Here is a 19,579-nt window from a genome sequence, read left to right on the forward strand (position 1 = left end):
GGTTTATAAGAAAACTCCCCACTCTCGACACTCACTCTGATGACGCTGGCAGTGGACCAGCGAAAGCTTAGGTTGTTTTTAGTATTGTAAATAGTTGTTTTTATTGTTTTAGTTTTTAACAATAAACAGCTGGTTTATACCCTTCCCACAGTTCGAGGATTTTCTATCATTGTACAGATATACCTGGGATTCATATTTTTATAGTTATTAGGAGTGTGTGTGTGTGTGTGTGTGTGTGTGTGTATAAAGGGTCTTTTTATTCTGTTTTTATTTTATTTTTTTATTTGTCCGATTTAGGAATTTTCAAATCGAGAGTCATGTGTGCCAAAGGGATGGCCGTATACATTGATGAAATAAAAAACATATATCAAGATGATAATTAGATTATTTGCCCCCAAGGGCCATCCATTCTAGAAGTTCTTCCCATCTGTCAGTTTGGGTACTCAAATGACACAAGTTTACCTTAGACCAGGGGTAGGCAACCTTGGCCCTTTTATGGCTCATGGACTTCAACTCCCAGAATTCCTGAGCCAGCCATGCTGAGGGGAAAGGGAGAGGTTTACAAGCTGAGCCCTGCTAGCTCAGGAATTCTGGCAGTTGAAGTCCACGAGTCATAAAAGAGCCAAGGTTGCCTACCCCTGGACTAGATGACCTACAACAGGGGTCTTCAGACTCGGCCCTTTTATGACTCGTGGACTTCAACTCCCAGAATTCCTGAGCCAGCCACGCTGAGGGGAAAGGGAGAGGTTTCCAAGCTGAGCCATGCTGGCTCAGGAATTCTGGGAGTTGAAGTCCACGAGTCATAAAAGAGGCAAGGTGGCCTACCCCTGCCTTAGACAAAAATGGCACTAGTTATTGCATCTTCATTAACCAAAGGTGGTAACCCAAGAAAAAAAAATCTGGTGATCTTGACAGCCACACAGTTTCTGAAAGGAGTGCCTTCTTGACAGGCCCTTGAGGCGTGCTCCATCTCTAACTTGCCTTTGCGTGTAGCTGATGACCACAGAAAAATGGAAAACCGGCAAGTAGATGGGCTCTTTGTAGTTCCTCACCCGCCCACAAGCGCTCCCAAGCTTTTTTTTTTTCTATTTTCTGCACCTTCTATTTTTTTTCTTTTTTTAGCTTGTATTTTTTTTTATCTCTCACAAATGTATTTACAGGTAGCCCTTGACATACGATCATACCTGAGCCCAAAGTTTTTGTTACCAAGCAAGACGGTTAAGTGAGTTTTGCCCCATTTTTAGGACCTGTTTTTTTGCCACAATTGTTAATTGTTGTTAAGTTAGTAACACGGTTGCTAAGGAAATCCGGCTTCCCCATTGACTTGGCTTAGTCAAAAGGTCGCAAAAGGTGATCACGTGACCCCGGGACTGTCCAATTGTCATCAATACGAACCAATTGCCAAACATCCAAATTTTGATCATGTGGGATGGTGCCACGCTCATATGTGTGAAAAACATGTTGTAAGTCTTTTTTTTTAGTACTGTAGTAACTTCGGTCACTAAACAAATAACTTCGGTCACTAAATAAAAGTCAAAGATTACCTGTACAACAAAAATAAATGGCCTTCCAATGAACAAAACCAGGAAAACTTCAGATATTCCACACCGCGATCCTCAAAGACTCTCCTTTGAAGCTGACCTACCCTTTGATCTGATGGGCATCCCGAACACCAAACAGGAAGAGAAAGAATGTTGTACAGCCAACACTTTATTTTTAAAAAAATTGGAGAAACAGAGCAAGGGACACGATTCCAGACCGAAGAGATTTTCCAGTAAGAATTGAAGAAGTCAGCCTTAAGAGCGGTGTCTGAATAGCTTGAGAATAATTTGGACGAACCATCCTTTGGTAGGAATAATTGAGGAAGAAGCCCACCCATCTAATCTCCCAACTTGATCCAAATTGCATAGAAGGAAGAGGGTGGGCACAGCGAAAGGGGTATCTATAAGGCATACAGAGCATCCTCGATCTTATTATGGTGATGAATAAAAGCTGAAAGCAATGCCATTCAGAACTTCCGCATCCCTTTGTGCTCTTGGCTTATACAGGTAGAAGGGAGCAAGATAAGTAGAGGAAGAGATGTTGGGCTAATGCCCCAGCAGGGACTGCCAAGAAACATCTGGAGTAAGGAATCCAGTTGCCTCTTTCCTCGTGGATGGCATCCAGATTCCAGGTGAGGGCATCGCCTTCATTATTGGCATGTTTTGCCTTTGCAAAGGCAGAGAGAGAGCCCTATTCCCAGTAGCTCCGTGATGGCCACCCCCGCGCAAACCCCGAGAAAGACGTTGAAATTTTCCTGCAACCAGGTCTGCACAGCCGTCCCGCACCCCTGCTTCTTCACGGGCCAGTCGGCCAGAGTGGTTGTGTTCAAATCGGTCTCCAGAGCGCAGAAGCCCGTTCCTCTCAAGGCGTCCTCCGTCCGGTTGCTGCAAGAACACGGATAGAACTGCATTCTGCTGTTCCAGAGGATTTTGTTGAGTTGCCAGTCTTCGGGTCCAGTCCAGCCGCAGCACGAGAACTGGGATTGAACAAAGTCCCAAGCGGACTCGAGGACCTGGTTCATTTCATCGGAAGGGTTGTACGTCTGGAAGAGATCGATCACCACTTCGGACATTCTGGCTTTCAGCGAGCTCTGTTGGAAGTAGATCATCAGACCAGCGGTGATCTGGGCCGAGAGGATGAGCAACAGGCAGGTGAGATAGATGCCAAGGGCACACTGGATGCCAAAGAGAGCCCCTACGCACCCCAGGAAGCCAAGCACCATGGTGATGGCACCGACTCCCATGAAGACATAAAGCCCAGCTTGGAACGACGGTGCCGAGTTCTGCAGAATGGGACTGAAGGGCTTTGAGTCAGCCAAAATCCAGATGCCAATCCCAACCATCAGCGCCCCCAAGATAAAGAAAAGGTGATTGAAGAAGAAAAATAAGTACAGGGTGACTTTCCGACAGCAATACCCCACCTTCATCTTCTCCTTGTTAACAGAATCTTGGGCTTTTGTTCAGAACTCAGAACATTCAACTGCCCAAAAAAAAAAAAAAAAAAAGTCCACAAACACAATGGAAGAACCGTATGTCACCAACTATGGAGCTTCTACCCTGTGTTTACTGATTTAATCCATTTTATTATCTTTTCACTTTTTTTTATGTTTGTGCCGGAATCAGTGTTGACCTCTGATGATGGCCTGGCCACGTCCCTGCACTAAAATGAGGGAGGCACCACAAAGACAGTAGTTTGTTCAGTTAGACCAGGGGTAGGCAACCTTGGCTCTTTTATGACTTGTGGACTTCAACTCCCAGAATTCCTGAGCCAGCGATGCTGAGGGGAAAGAGAGAGGTTTCCAAGCTGAGCCATGCTGGCTCAGGAATTCTGGGAATTGAAGTCCATACGAGTCATAAAAGAGCCAAGGTTGCCTACCCCTAGGCCAGGGGTAGGCATCCTTGGCTTTTTTATGACTCATGGACTTCAACTCCAAGAATTCCTGAGCCTGCCTGGCTCAGCTTGGAAACCTCTCCCTTTCCCCTCAGCATGGCTGGCTCAGGAATTCTGGGAGTTGAAGTCCACAAGTCATAAAAGAGCCAAGGTTGCCTACCTCTGCTTTAAGCAAATGGCTTCCCCTGTTGGCATTGCTTGCTGGAAGCCGAGTTAGACAAAGGCTGTGTTCTTTGAACAAATGTTATTTTGTTACATGTTACCTCTAAGCCAGTGGTTCTCAACCTGTGGGTCGGGACCCCATTTGGAATCGAACGACCATTTCACGGGGGGTCGCCAAACAAGGCTGTCTGCCATTTTTTTCCCCCTTTTCTTTGGCCACGCCCCTGGCATCCGGTGATGTATAAGTGGTTGGGGGTCACCACAATATGGGGAACTGTATTATGGGGTCGCGGCATTAAAAAGGTTGAGAACCACTGCTCTAAGCTCTTTTCAATCAGTCAGTCAGTCAGTCAGTCAATTAGAATAGAGCTTGAAGGGATCTTGAAGGTCTTCTAGTCCACCCCCTTGCTTAAGCAGGAGACTCTACACCATTTCAGACAAGTGACTGTCCAGTCTCTTCTTAAAAACTTCCAGTGATGGAACGCCCACAACGTCTGAAGGCAAAGCTGTTCCACTGCTTAATTGTCTTCACTGTCAGGAAGTTTCTCCTTAATTCCAGGTTGCTTCTCTCCTTGATTAGTTTCCATCCGTTGCTTCTTGTCCTGCCCTTTGGTGCTTTGGAAAATAAGTTTCTTCTGAGCTCTGTTTCTACCTCCTAGTGTTTTAATCGTATTTGTTTAAATCAGTTTATTCTCAGCCTCACTACTTTAAGATGTGTGGACTTCAACTCCCAAAATTCCCCAGCCAGCATCAATGCTGGCTGGGGAATTCTGGGAGTTGAAGTCCACACATCTTAAAAGTCGCTGAGTTGAGAAGCACTGGTCTAAATACTTTTCTAGTTCTACTGAAAACGTATTTTCTTTGGGAAAATGCATTTGGGATGCTTGTCTTAACCCCATTTTTATCTTCCGCATAGGAAAATAACCACTAACCTACCCATCGATTTTAGCAGCTCCAAATTTGCAGCCTGGATAGAACCTTGACAAAACTCAAAAGAACCGTGTGTATTAAAAAGCAGCCCTTGCACTTAAAAAAAAAAAAAAAGGCTCACAAGCTTGGGTGAAACTCAAAATAGCATGCATAAAATTCATACAAGACGAGAAAAATGTCTCTTAATCCAGGGCTTTTCAACCAGTGGTACGGGTACCACCTGCAATACATTGGCACCTGGCAGGTGGTATGCAACCATCCTAGAAAAGTGGTAGTGGGGGAGGGGAATGAGCTGAACTGGTGGCAGCAACGCACAAGCCTTAGCGAGAGATGCCTGGAGCTGCAGGGCCGTCAGGGCTGAGCAGAAGCGCCAGGATCAGCGCTTCTTTGGGACTATCAGGTCTCAGTAGAAGCTCCAGGACCAGCGCCAGGCTCCATCTGGAGCTCTGCACTGATCCTGGCACTTCTGCTTAGCCCAGAAGTGCCAATCAGCTGGAATGTTGCAGCATCTCCAGAGTCTTCTGATTTACATTCAGATGCTTGGCAACTGATTCATATTTATGACGGTCACAGTGTCCCAGGGTCATGTGAAGTGACTAAAACCTGCTGCAACCACCCAGCAGACGGGGGGGGGGGGAATAAAAACCAAACACCCCCCACCCCATCCCCGCTGCCAATCCTCAACAGAAATGCTCACAACAATGAAAACCTCGGACAGGAGGAAGAACGCCGCTGGGTGTGCAGGCAGGTGTCTTGCTCGGCTGTGGCTTGGGGGGCACTTTTTTCAGTACCATTGTAACTTCGAACAGTCACTAAGCGAACTGTTGTAAGTCGAAGACTATCTGTGCTTTATCACTTTTTTCCTTTTGGGGTCATCACGTTTTTGACACCTTGCTAGGCAACTGGTGCTACTCGGATGTTGCCATATCCTAAAAATGGTACAATGGGTGAAAAGGTTGAAAAGCCCTGTCTTAATCCATGTTCTGGGCTTCTGGTTCTTAAATGTACGACCACAATGCTATTCGTGTCACAATGGTGTCTTCCATTCCCTCCCCCCCGTCCAGTCGTGCAATAGTATTTTGGGCAGTCCGCAACTGGGCCACAGTTTGTTGTCTCCCGTAGACATACGAGTGTTTGGTCAAAAATTGACAAAATTGTCGAAGCCAGGCCCGTTGTGCACTAATGGTTTGCTTACTGACTGCGGCGGCTTTACCATCCTGTCATCGGCTTAACAACCACTTCAAAACAAGGTCGTAAAACTGGATCAGTCACATGGGTGACCTGATTTATGAGCTTCATGATTTGCAACCAGGATAGGTAGGCTCCGTTACAGTTGTAACTTGAGGACAGTTGTATATTGTCCTCAATTTGTTTGAAATCGTGGTTCCCAGGTTAGGCCAAAAAGAGATCATATCTCCTTTCCGCCAAGCCTGACTCCTAAAGATTGCTGAAAACTAACCCAACACCCTGCTCAGGCAGGAAACCCTATACCAGTGATGGTGAATCTTTTAGAGGCCAAGTGCCCCAAAACCACATCGCCCCCTGCTCCACTCATACCTCACCTGCCCGCAGAGCCACCCACTGCTTCCACTGCCCGCCACAGCAAATTGCCCAGGCGGTCCTGCAGTGCCATGGCAGCCATGCCCTCTGCCTGTGCCCCGCAGCAGCATCTGCACGCAAAGGGGCATGAGGGTAGAGTCTTCTCCCTGCTGCCCAGCTGCCATGTTCTCGACTGCGCTACTCCACGCAGGCCAAGCCTGGGGGCGACTCTCCTCTAGGGGGCTGCTGGTGAGGAGGAGGCCGCAGAGGGAGGTGGGGCTGGGGCAACGGCGCGTGTGCCCACAGAGAGGGCTCCGAGTGCCACCTCTGGCACATGTGCCATAGATTCACTACCACTGCCCTATACCATTTGAGCCAAATGGCTAACCATTTTCTTCTTAAAAACTTCCAGTGTTGGAACATTCACCACTTCTGGAGGCAGGTTGTTCCACTGGTTAATTGTTCTAACTGTCAGGAAGTTTCTCCTTAGTTCTGGGTTGCTTCTCTCCTTGATTAGTTTCCACCTGTTGCTTCTTGTCCTGCCTTCAGGCGCTTTGGAGAATAGCTTGACTCCCTCTTCTTCATGGCAGCCTCTGAGATACTAGAACTCTGCTATCATGTCCCCCCTCGTCCTTCTCTTCATTAAACTAGACATACCCAATTCCAGCAACCGTTCTTTATATGTTTTAGCCTCCAGTCCCTTAGTCATCTTCGTTGCTCTTCTTTTGTTCCAACAGACCATGATCAATCACAAGAAAAAGAAGCCCACATTCAGCTGGAGAAGTCTACCGAAGAAGAAGAAGCAACTTTGGGAAATGTTGGAGGAGACACTCTGCAAGTTGCAACTCCGCGAAAGACCTTGGAGGACGACAGTCAAACAAATACTGCCCAAAGATCTCTCCAGGGCAAGAAGGCAAAAGCGAACCCATACAAATGCGTGCAGTGTGGAGAAAGCTTTTACAAGTGGTCCCAGCTGATCATCCACGAGAGGGGTCACAGCCGGGAGAAACTGTTCAGCTGCCCCCAGTGCGACCAGAGTTTTTCCTCCCGCCATGCGCTTCTCAGCCACGAGGCAAGCCACGTGAGCGAGAAACCGTATCAGTGCTCAGACTGTGGGAAAACCTTCCGCGAGAAAGCCTACGTTCTTCAACACAAGAGGATCCACACCGGGGAGAAGCCATACACTTGCTCAGAGTGCGGGAAAAGCTTCTTCCGCAAGGGGTCCCTGATTCTGCACGAGAGAATCCACACAGGCGAGAAGCTGTACAAGTGCCCAGACTGTGGGAAGAGCTTCAATCGTAAGCCGCACCTTGCCGTCCATCGGAGGATCCACACGGGGGAAAAGCCGTACAAGTGCTCCGACTGCGAGAAGACCTTCACCGTGAAATCGGCTCTGAATGTGCACATGAGAACTCACTCGGAAGAGAAGCCCTACCAGTGCCCCGACTGTGGGAAAAGTTTCCGTGAGAAAGGAACTCTCAACATACACAAACAGAGCCACACGGCAGAGAAACCTTACCAGTGTGCCGAATGTGGGAAATGCTTCAGTTACACAGCTTCGTTTCGGAGGCACAAGAAAACCCACTCGGCCGGATCAGCTCTCAAATCCTACGAGTGCCCCGAATGTGGGAAAAGCTTCGGCCGCAAGGATTACTTGATCACGCACCGGAGAATCCACACCGGCGAGAAACCTTACATGTGCTCCATTTGTGGGAAGAGCTTCAATCACGGAGCGACTCTCGTCACACATAAGAGGACCCACACGGGGGAGAAGCCTTACGAGTGCTCTGAATGCGAGAAGAGCTTCAAGCAGATTTCTGGCCTTATTACACATCGGAGAACGCACACGGGCGAGAAACCCTACGAATGCCATGACTGTGGGAAACGCTTCATCCTAAAAGCGTACCTCGATGTGCACAAAAGGATTCACACCGGGGAGCGGCCATATCAGTGCTCGCATTGTGGGAAGGGGTTCTCCTGCTCCTCTTACCTTTTAAGGCACGAGAAAACCCACACAGGGGAACGTTCCCACACCTGCTCGGACTGTGGCCAAAGCTTCTACTGGAAACGCTCCCTGATCATGCACATGAGGAAGCACACAGGGGAGCAGAATCTGCAGGAGTGCAAAGTCTGCGGCAAAGGCTTCAATTGGTCCTCTGCTCTGAACATCCACATGAGGACCCACACCGGGGAGAAACCTTACATGTGCTCGGAGTGTGGGAAAACGTTCAGCGGGAAATGGATCCTCATCCAACACAAGCGGATCCATACAGGCGAGAGACCCTACAAGTGTCCTGAGTGCGGGAAGAGCTTCCACGCAAAGTCCTCGCTCTTTGCCCACAAACGGACCCACACGGGGGAGAAGCCGCACAAATGCGCCGAGTGTGGGAAAAGCTACAGCGTGAAGGCCAACTTCGTGGCTCATATGAGGACCCACACAGGGGAGAAACCCTACGAGTGCTCGGACTGTGGGAAGAGCTTCTATAAGAAAGACCGCCTCATGACGCACAAGAGGACCCACACGGGAGAGAAGCCATATCAGTGCTCCGAGTGCGGGAAAGGGTTCAACTGGAAGGTGGGCCTGATCAACCACACAAGAATCCACACCGGCGAGAAGCCGTACTCCTGTGCTGAGTGTGGGAAATGCTTCCATAAAAAAGACCACCTGGCTCGCCACGAGATCATCCACACTGGAGAGAAGCCCTATTCCTGCTTCGACTGTGGGAAGAGCTTTAATCAGAAAGTTGCCCTCATTGTGCATAAGCGGACTCATACGGGAGAGAAACCCTACAAATGCTCCGAGTGCGGGAAGAGCTTCAGCTGGAAGAGATCCCTCCTCAGCCACCGGGCAGCTCACCTGGGAAAGAAGCCCTACCAGTGTTCCGAATGCACGGAAAGCTTCAGTCAGCGGTCTCTTCTCGCAGAGCATGAAAGGACCCACGCAGGTGAGATCCTGTAGGACAGGGATGGGGGAACCACGGCCCCTTTGTGACTCACGGACTTCAACTCCCAGAATTCCTGAGCCGGCGTGCTGGGAGTTGAAGCCCCCAAGTCATAAAAGGGCCACGGTTCCCCACCCCTGCTGTACGATATCGGGTTGAAAAAAAAGTGTCTTTTCCTTTCTTTAGGAAGCAAGGAAGTGTCTCGTAGGGCAGCTAACCGTCATAAAAATGTGCATATAGATTAAAATGTAAATATATTAAAATCAAACATTAAAGTCTAAGTTTAAGTGGAGGGAGGGAGCAGGGTGAAGGGAAGGTAGGATCCCTTGTTATTCAATCAGCCACCTCCACTGTGCTCTTCCCTCACTGGAGAGGCAGGCCAACTGGCAGAGTCAGGTCTTTGGGCCCTTACAACGGGATAGGAGGGTCAGGCCCAACTTTCCATGGGGGGGGAAGGGGGCAAGATGTTCCAGAGGGCAGGATCAGCAGCAGAGAAGGCCCTCCTGGATCCCGCCAGCCGGAATAATTGGGCCGAGGGGACCCGCAGCATGCCTCCACTGCCAGCTCTAGTGGGACAGGCCAATCCCAGTGGGGTGAGATGGTCCCTCAGTGCCTTCAGCCTTGCAAGATTCAATCTATGTCAGTGGTTCTCAATGTTTGTGTGACGGCGACCCCCGTCACACAAATGTGCCCCGCGGCGTGCATGTGCGGGGGCGCCCCCATGTGCGGCGTGCATGCGCGGCACCCCCCCCCGAGGGGTGAAAATGGCGGATCGCCGCCTTTGGCCACCCCCGTAAAATGGTCGATCGACCCCAAATGGGGTCGCGACCCATAGGTTGAGAACTGCTGATCTATGTGATCTTAGAATGAAGAGAGAGCTAGCAGACCTGATTGTGCTTCTTGGCTTCTTGTCTAAACTGCCTCGTAGGGCTGACGCTGTGTGTAACATCCAGATCTTCCAGTTCTTCCCTTCACACCCACATTGTCACCCACTTAGAAAGTACTTTAAGCTGTTTAAAACGTCCCACTGATTTAACTTTCTGCGTTCTCAGGTTTTGTTGCTGGGCCACCCGAACTCTCCATTGAAGAAATCACCACTGCTGTGGTAAGGGAGAAAAATATATATATATATATATATATTTGTTGTTGTTCCTCTCTACCCAAACCTTCCTAGCTACCTCGGGGGAAAAAATATTCTGTGAAAACTGATCATAATATTCTGTGCTTACTCAGAGATGGGGAAGGGGGGGCTGCTGCGGTTGTGCGTGACTGTGACAAAGCCACTTGAACTGAAATTGAGACTCACGTTGAGATCCAAAGCTGACAGAACACTTAATGTATTCTGTTGTGTATCTCCAGCCCCACTTGCCTGGCGTCAAAGGGGTTCTGCGAGTTTTCCAATGTGGGCGTCAACGCTGCTAACATTGGATGTTCTTGCTTTGACAACAGATGGAAATGCAGCCATTTTTCTCTATTGCTTTTAGAGTTAGTTGATGCTGGGAGGGGGGAATGTGGATGAGACTCCAGCTAGTCATAACAACAATAGCTCAGCCGTGGGAACCCAAGGTCATTGGGCCCAGAGTTGATAAGAGTTTTGGCAGGCTGCAGAGCTTGGGAGAAACAGGTAGAAACTAATCAAGGAGAGAAGCAACCTAGAACTAAGGAGAAACTTCCTGACAGTGAGAACAATTAATCAGTGGAACAGCCTGCCTCCAGAAGCAGTAAATGCTCCAACACTGGAAGTTTTTAAGAAGAGACTGGAGAGCCATTTGTCCGAAATGGTGTAGGGTTACCTCCCTGAGCAGGGGGTTGGACTAGATGACCTCCAAGGTCCCTTCCAACTTTATTACTATTACATTACAAAATCCACCTTCAAGCCAATTGGGGAATGTGATTTATGACTGTTTATTGGAGGACGGAATTGTGCTTTGTTACTTTGTATCCAGGAAAGGGGAATTTAGTTTTTGGTTTCAAATATGTAGTGTCGATACTTTGTTTCTCGAATAAAAGATTTGTTAAGGTAAACAATGCCTCCAAGTTCTTTTGAAGAGCTTCATCTGTCGGAACCATGATAGTGGGCTTCATTTTATAACCAGAGATTTGTATTTTCTCTCCCCCCCCCCACACTCCCCTTCAGATGAGCCTGGACTGCAATACAATTATTTTGACCACAGCCGTATAGCACCAAATTGACAAAAAGGTAAGTGAAGTTGAGAGAAAAGAAGAGTGGGATGGTGCAATTAGTGTCCTGGATCAGGAAGGGGAATAATTGGTTCATACAGTGGTAGATGGCAGTATTATCTGTACTCCAATACTTTACCTTCAACGATTCATTTAATTTATTTATGTATTACAGTAATGACCATTGAGAGCTATAAGAGCCACATGAAAGGGTGCTTTATGGCCCCAAAAGCAGTGGACCCCCAACCTTTCCGGCTTTGCAGACGGGCGGCGGGTGGGAGACAAAATGATTCTGTGCGAGGGGTAGGCGTGCGCTCGCCTGCCACTTGTGTGGCCCGATTCCAAATGGGCTGCGGCCCCGGGGTTGGGGACCCCTGCCCTAAAACACTTCTGGCTGTCATAAAATGTGCCATTCCCCTACCCCAGTAGTGGCGAACCTATGGCACGCGTGCCAGAGACGGCACTCAGAGCCCTCTCTGTGGGCACACACGCCATCGCTCCAGCCCTGCCTCCCCCCGTGGCCCCCTCCTCACCAGCAGACCCTCCCGGAGAAGCCCCCGAGCACGGCCTGCACGGAGCAACGCAGCCAAGAATATGGTAGCTGGGCAGCAGGGACAAGATTCTGCCCTCACGCCCCATCACGCGCAGATGATGCTGCGGGACGCAGGCGGAGGGCGTGGCTACCATGGTGCTGTAGGGCCGCCTGGGTGATACCTTGCGGCAGGCCATGGAGGCAGTGGGTGGGTGGGGGTGGGGCAGAGCGGGGTCGGATCGGGGCGGTTTTGGGGCACTCGGTCTCTAATAGGTTCGCCAACACTGCCCTATCCCATGGTCACGTGATCACATTTCAGTTGCTTAGCAATCAGCTTGCGTTTATAACTGGTGGCAGCATCCCCTAATCACCTGATCACAATCTGGGTGCTCGGCAACCGACCCAGATTTCCGACCATCACAGTATCCCATTGTCATGCGATCACAATTTACCCTAACTCTTCCCCTGCTGGCTTCCTGTGAGCAAAATCATAGGGGAAGCCAGCAGGAAGTCAGAAGACAGCAATAGCACTTAGACTTCTATACCGCTTTACAGCCCTCTTTAAGCGCTTTACAGAGTCAGCATATTTGCCCCCAACAATCTGGGTCCTCATTTTACCGACGCGGGAAGGATGGAAGGCTGAGTCAACCTTGAGCCGGCGAGCCTCGAACTGCTGGCAGCCGGCAGTCAGCAGAGGTGGCCTGCAGTACTGCTTTCTAACCACTGCGCCACCTCGGCTCACATGAGGGCCCTTCACTTACCGACCCTCGCTGATTTGCTTAACAACCGTAACCAGAGACTGACAAGTCACATAACTCACTTTGCCCTCTAATTAATCACATTACTTGGCGATAGAAATTCCATTCCCGATTACTATCGTTTAAGCGAGGACTGCCTGTGGTTTGAAACAGCTTCTCAAATAATTTTCCTCTCCTTGTGTTCTGGGGGCAATCTCGCTGTGTGATTAATAATGAGACAAAATCCAATACATGTGTAAATTGAAAGAAAAATAGTTGCCTTCAAAAAAAAAAAAGAATGCAATTGTCATGGCATATACCAGGGCTAGGCAACCTTGGCTCTTTTATGACTCAGGGACTTCAACTCCCAGAATTCCTGAGCCAGCCATGCTGAGGGGAAAGGGAGAGGTTTCCAAGCTGAGCCATGCTGGCTCAGGAATTCTGGGAGTTGAAGTCCATGAGTCATAAAAGAGCCAAGGTTGCCTACTCCTGGCATATACCTGTTTCCCCGAAAATAGGACCGGGTCTTATATTTTGGGGGGACTAAAAGACGTATTGGGACTTATTTTCAGGCCACCCGCCCACTCCATTATACTGTCTAGTGCAGTGGTTCTCAACCTTTCTAATGCCGCGACCCCATAATACAGTTCCCCATGTTGTGGTGACCCCCAACCACTTATACATCACCGGGTGCCAGGGGCGTGGCCAAAGAAAAGCAGGGGGGAAATGGCGGACAGCCTTGTTTGGCGACCCCCGTGAAATGGTCGTTCGACCCCAAATGGGGTCCCGAGCCACAGGTTGAGAACCACTGGTGTAGTGCAGGGGTAGGCAACCTTGGCTCTTTTATGACTCGTGGACTTCAACTCCCAGAATTCCTGAGCCAGCCTGGTTCAGCTTGGAAACCTCTCTCTTTCCCCTCAGCATGGCTGGCTCAGGAATTCTGGGAGTTGAAGTCCACGAGTCAGAAAAGAGCCAAGGTTGCCTAGCCCTGGGCCAGACAGTCGCAACCAAAAGGCCGGTGGGGGTAAAATGGCCAGGCCTGATCTGATGCGCCTACCCCTCTTTTTTAGACTCTTTATTTTTTGCCTGTAGTTTTGTTTTATATCTTTTAGCTTTTCATGATAATAGCAATCTTAGACTCTGATGCATCTTCTATGCTTTTTAAATTGCACCCCACCTTCTTTATGCTGGTCTGTGACCACAATAAAAATTTGATTTGATTTGGGGAAAAGAGAATGTTTTAGCGATAGAATTCATCTCATTGGTAGAGATGCCCATAATTCTTCGAATAAATTGGGAGTTCTATAGAATTCTCTGTGTAGCAGATTTTTCTAATCTTATTTTGATTCTTTTTAAAGATCCTGAACTCAGCCAGTTTGCAGAAAACTCTTCCGTAAGCTCTTCCAAGTGTGTTTTCATCCAAGGTTGTCAAGAAACTCATCCTTTTCCTTCTGAGGACATCCAGATGGCTGCAGCTCCCTCAAAACCAATTCCTCTGTTCATCTTTTCCAGCACAAGCCCTTACGGGATGTAATGTCTATCTCCCTAAACATTATCACACTGAACGCTTCTCTTTGCTTGCGTCCTTTGAATAACATAAATCTAAGTGAAATTCTGTAAAATAAAATGGCTATATTGTATTGAGTTGTGCACTTTCCTTGTCATTATTTCCTCTCCCCCCCCCCCCCCAAAAAAAAAACCCCTTTGAAGATTGCGGTATTAGACAGCTGAGTTCCCATGACACAACAATGGTGACAGGTTTAACCCATTTTTATTTTAATAGTGGGGCTTCCTCAGTATTTTTAGCAGTCCTCTTGGCTCTCCAGGCCTGATGGCAGAACCAGATCTTGAGGGAGTTTCAGAAAGTCAAAAAGGATGAAGCCAGCCTTATTTACTTACTTAGGCCCAATGTTCTTCAACATCTTCATCAATGACTGAGATGAGGGAATAGAAGGGGAATTCATCAGATTTGCAGATGACGCTAAGCTGGCAGGAATAGTGTAAGGACCCACCCCACTTTGCATCTTAAGAAGACAGAACTCTTGGAATAATTCTTCCAACAGGCATCCTTTATTAAGAGAAAATGGTTGCAGGCGTTTTAGACAGGACTTGGGGTCCAAGCTCTCCCATGCAAGGTTTTAAGGGGTTCCCCAGTAGCCCCACCCAATCACCCCCCTCTTCCAGCGACAGTCTCAGGCATTACACTCCCACCCCCTTTTCCTTACTGCCGGCTGGCTGGAGACTTCAGAGAGAACTACATGAAAGGTAATAGCCCCATTCTTATGGTTAGTCCTTTTGGCGATATCCACATTCAGTCTCTTTGAAGTGTACTGAAGGAAGTGAGGGCCATAAAGCCCCTTTGTTCACCCCCTTCCCTTCACCGTATGGCAGAATCCAGGGAAGGCAGAAATGGGGTTTTCTATAGTTGATAACTAGAGATGAAATATAATTGGATTCTGACAAATAGCCAACATCCCAGAAGACAAGCTTGGGATCCAAAAAGCTCTTGACAGACTTGAACAATGGGCCCCATCCAACACCATGAAATTCAACAAACACTGTCAGAGATCGAAAATATATTGTTCTTTTTTATTTTAAATTTCATTTTTTTTATCATTTAAATCCCAAGAAATTAAAACTACAAATAACATGTATAGCAGCCGAGATGATGAAAGGAGTTCAAATCTCTTCCTCTCAAACCCTTTGACTCTAATCAAAGATCACGTGAAGTGTTAATATCACTTTACAAGGCCTTGGTAAGGCCACACTTGGAATACGGCATCCAGTTTTGGTCACCGCGGTGTAAAAAAGATGTTGAGACTCTAGAAAGAGTGCAGAGAAGAGCAACAAAGATAATTAGGGGACTGGAGGCTAAAACATAAGGAACGGCTGCTGGAATTGGGTATGTCTAGTTTAATGAAGAGAAGGATGAGGGGGGACATGATAGCCGTGTTCCAATATCTCAGGGGCTGCCACAAAGAAGAGGGAGTCAAGCTATTCTCCAAAGCGCCTGAAGGCAGGACAAGAAGCAACGGATGGAAACTAATCCAGGAGAGAAGTAACCTAAAACTAAGAAGAAACCTCTTGACAGAACAATTAACCAGTGGAACAACCTGCCTCCAGAAGCTGTGGGTGCTCTTTAAGAAGAGACTGGACAGCCATTTGTCTGAAATGGTATAGGATTTCCTGCCTGAGCAGGGGATTGAATTAGATGACCTCCAAGGTCCCTTCCAACTTTATATTATTATTAATCCACTTGGGGCCTTGATGACACGTGATTTAAAAATAGATCCATCAATCAAAGACAAAATTACAAGGAAGGGACTCCCAAATTTGGGACACTGCTTAGGGATACTGAAAGTTTCAATAAAAGTGAAAGCTGCCTCTGCAGGAGGAATCCACATTTCTGAAAGCTGAACAGTGAAGTATACAGTATTTAAACTCTGTTCCAGGGCAATTTACATGTAGTCCTCAACTTACGACCGCAACTAAGCCCAAAATTTCTGTTCAGTGAGACATTTGTTAAGTGAGTTTTGCCCCATTTTATGACCTTTTTTGCCACAGTTGTTAAGTGAGTCAGTCATAATCTGGCTTCCCCATCGAATTTGCTCGTCGGAAAGTTACCAAAGGGGTTCACATGACTACCTGTATTACATGTTCAAAAAAAAAAAGTCAGTTACTCTCATGCCGCAAAGAGACGGTAATACTACATTTTATTTTGCAAAGACAATAAAAATATTCCGATGCTCTTCTCCACAATTGCAGTTTCCAAAAAGAATCCCAAAGGTGCTTTTTTTCAAGAGGCAACTGGGCTTTTTTTGTTTTTCTTTGAAGACGTTTTGCTTCTCACCCAAGAAGCTTCTTCAGCTCTGACTGGATGGTGGGGAATGGAAGGATTTATACTCCTTGCAGACAGCTGTTCATTTGCATTCTTTTAGAGCAGGGGTGTCAAACTCAATTTCATTGAGGGCCGCATCAGCATTGCGGTTGCCCTGGGGGGGGGGTTGGCTGAACCAGGCGGCGCAAATCCCAAAAGAAGCGCGATGCCACCCAGCCCCCAGCCTGCCCGGTTTCGGCAGGCAACGGGGCACTCTCCTCACAGCGCCGAGAGGTTGAGCCAGGTGGTGCGAAGCTCATCAACTTTACACCTTGCTGCCTGCTGAAACTGGGCAGGCTGGGGGCTAGGCAGCATTGCACTTCTCATCAGATTCGCGCCACCTAGCTCAGCTCTTGGCGCTGTGAGGAGAGCGCCCCGCTGCCTGCTAAAACCAGGCAGGCTGGGAGCTGGGCGGCCTCACGTTTCTTTTGGGATTTGCGCCACCCGGCTCAGCCTCTCGGCACTGTGAGGAAAGCGCTTCGCTGCCTGCCAAAACTCCTCCCCTAGAGCCCATCAAGCCGGATATGTGAAGTAGGCGAGGGCCATTTGCTGGCCACTTCCAGGCGATGGCGCTTTTCTTCATTTCTCACAAAGTGTGACACCTCCCCAGCATGCACCCACGGGGTGGGGCTAGCGCAACGGGCTGGTTCCTCGCTGTTTCTAGACGGCCTTGTGGAGCTAAGACTGAATGTGTTTCAGCATAGATGGCCACCACAAAATTGTACATTGGCTCCCTGGGCCAGGGTCAAGGCAGTGGGGGCCATTCCCTCACTGTTTCCAGGATGGCTTCGCGGCCACATGAAACCACTTCACGGGCCGCATCCGGCCCCCGGGCCTTGTGTTTGACACGTCTGTTTTAGAGAGTCGTTGAGGCCACTTGAAGGTTTGTCTGTGTCCTCAGGGTTACCTGAGTGGTTCTACACACATTTGCCCTACTCAGGTGACCCGGAGGGCACAGACAAGTCTCCAAGTGGCCTCAACAATCCTCTAAAAGAATGCAAATGCCCAGCTGTCTACAAGGAATATAAATCCATCCATTTCCCCCACTATCCAATCAAAGCTGAGAAAGCTTCTTGGATGAGAAGTGAAATGTCTTCAAGGAAAAACAAGAAACTCCAGTTGCCTCTTGAAAAAGCACCTTTGGGACAACCACAACCTGGATCTCCATACACATTTTCAAAGAGAAGCGTCCCCTTCCTTGGCACCACCCTCCTCTTTGAAAAATCCAATTGAATAGCCTAAGCTATTCAAATCAAATCTAATTAATCGCATCCAATACATGTGTAAATTGAAAGAAAAATAGTTGCCTTCAAAAAAAAAAAAAAAGGAATGCAATTGTCATAGCATATACCAGGGCTAGGCAACCTTGACTCTTTTATGACTCGTGGACTTCAACTCCCAGAATTCCTGAGCCAGCCACGCTGAGGGGAAAAGGAGAGGCTTCCAAGCTGAGCCAGGCTGGCTGAGGAATTCTGGGAGTTGAAGTCCACGAGTCATAAAAGAGCCAAGGTGGCCTACTGCTGCCCTATACAGTTAGTCCTTGAATTACAACAGTGTGTTTAATGACCCTTCAAAGTTATGACGACACTAAAAAAAAGGGACTGTTTGTCACTTAACAACCATTTCAGCATTCCCCCCGGTCACATGATGAAAATTCAGACTTTTGGCAACTGATTCGTATTTATGACGATTGCAGTGTTCTGGGGTCGTGCGATTTACCTTTGGTGACCTTCTGAACGGGCAAAGTCAAATGGGGAAGCCAGATTCACTTAACAACCAGGTTACTAACTTAACAACTGCAGTGATTCACTTAAGAACTCTGGCAGGAAATTTTTTAAAATGGGGCAAAACTCAGCTAATGTCTCACTTAGCAACAGGAATTCTGGGCTCAGTTGCGGTCGTAAGTTGAGGACTACCTGTATCATTTCAGACAAATGGCTGGCTAGTCTCTTGAAAACCCCCAGTGGTGGAGCATTCACAACTTCTGGAGGCAGGTTGTTCCATTGGTTAATTGTTCTCACTGTCAGGAAGTTTCTCCTTAGTTCTAGGTTGCTTCTCTCCTTGATTAGTTTCCATATGTTGCTTCTTGTCCTGCCTTCAGGCGCTTTGGAGAATAGCTTGACTCCCTCTTCTTTGGGGCAGTCCCTGAGATACTGGAACACTGCTATCATGCCCCCCCCTCGTCCTTCTCTTCATTAATCTAAACATACCAAATTCCAGCAGCCATTCCTTATATGCTTTAGCCTCCAGTCCCCTAATCATCTTTGTTGCTCTTCTCTGTACTCTTTCTAGAATCTCAACATCTTTCCTTTCATCAAACTAGACTATGGGTCCCCAACCCCCAGTCCGTCAACCGGCAACGGTCCATAGTATGCCAGCAACCGGGCTGCACAAACAAGCAAAGCCCCATCCACAGGATGCAGGCAGTACACAAAACCACACCCCTTGTGGTCCATGGAAAACCCTTTCTCCACGGCACCGGTCCCTGGTGCCCAAAAGGTTGGGGACCCCTGAACTAAACGACTAGACATTAGCAAAACAAGATTTTGTGATCCAGAAAGAGAGCTACAGGGAGCCCATGACTTACAATCACAACCGGGACCCCAATTTCCATCGCTAAGCTGGGTGGTTATTAAAGGAGTCATGCTTAATTTCACAACTGGTTTTTTTTGTTTTTTTTGCCACGGTTTTGCCAAATCGAACTGTAGCTCGGATATCATAAGTAGATTTCGAACTCAGCGTCCCCGTTATTTGTTAGAGCAAAGCTGTAGCTCGAGAGATCTCCTTTGATGCAGACAAACTTAAGCTTGGGTGACGTTTTGAACTGCTAACACTACAAAATTTTGTTGCAGATCACTCTGCAAAATGGCAATGTTTGAGATACAGTGTTCCTTATTCTTCCCCTGCAGCTTTCCCAATGGCTAAATTCAGACCTTACACTTAAATCCTAGATCTTCGATAACTAAACCACTTGTTGTGTTCACATAACACGCTACGCCTAAACAATTTTAAGATGATTGTTTAAGGCAGTGTTTCTCAACTATGGCCATTTTAAGATATGTGGACTTCAACTCCCAGAATTCCCCAGCCAACATGGCTGGTTGGGGCGTTCCTGGAGTTGAGGTCCACGTAGCTTAAATTTACCAAGGTTGAAAAAGACTGATTTAAGACTGATTAAAGACTGATTCCCACAATGCACTTGGACAATGGCTGGCTTCTCACAAGTGAGCTGGAGAGAGAGATCTAT

General features: G+C 47.9%; 2 protein-coding genes across 5 annotated transcripts in view; one reads left to right on the top strand and one right to left on the bottom strand.

Moving 5' to 3' along the window:
- The window catches only part of LOC120319919 (zinc finger protein 585B-like), a 47,484-nt gene extending 33,385 nt beyond the window's left edge, over positions 1-14,099 (top strand). For all 4 annotated transcript variants that reach the window (XM_039369277.1, XM_039369279.1, XM_039369276.1 and 1 more), the window contains 4 exons: positions 6,801-9,008; positions 10,058-10,110; positions 11,143-11,205; positions 13,814-14,099. In XM_039369277.1, coding sequence (XP_039225211.1) covers positions 6,801-9,008; positions 10,058-10,110; positions 11,143-11,187 — 2,306 coding nt within the window. In that variant the 3' untranslated portion in view covers positions 11,188-11,205; positions 13,814-14,099. The remainder of the gene's footprint in view (positions 1-6,800; positions 9,009-10,057; positions 10,111-11,142; positions 11,206-13,813) is intronic.
- On the bottom strand, positions 1,263-3,303 carry LOC120319927 (CD82 antigen-like). Its single transcript, XM_039369290.1, has one exon. The coding sequence runs from the start codon at positions 2,966-2,968 to the stop codon at positions 2,192-2,194; it is 777 nt and encodes a 258-aa protein (XP_039225224.1). The 5' UTR covers positions 2,969-3,303; the 3' UTR covers positions 1,263-2,191.
- Positions 14,100-19,579: the final 5,480 nt, after the last annotated feature.

The sequence above is a fragment of the Crotalus tigris genome, unplaced genomic scaffold, assembly GCF_016545835.1.
Source record: "Crotalus tigris isolate CLP2741 ecotype Arizona unplaced genomic scaffold, ASM1654583v1 scf7180000020992.475769, whole genome shotgun sequence".
NCBI classification, from domain to species: domain Eukaryota; kingdom Metazoa; phylum Chordata; class Lepidosauria; order Squamata; family Viperidae; genus Crotalus; species Crotalus tigris.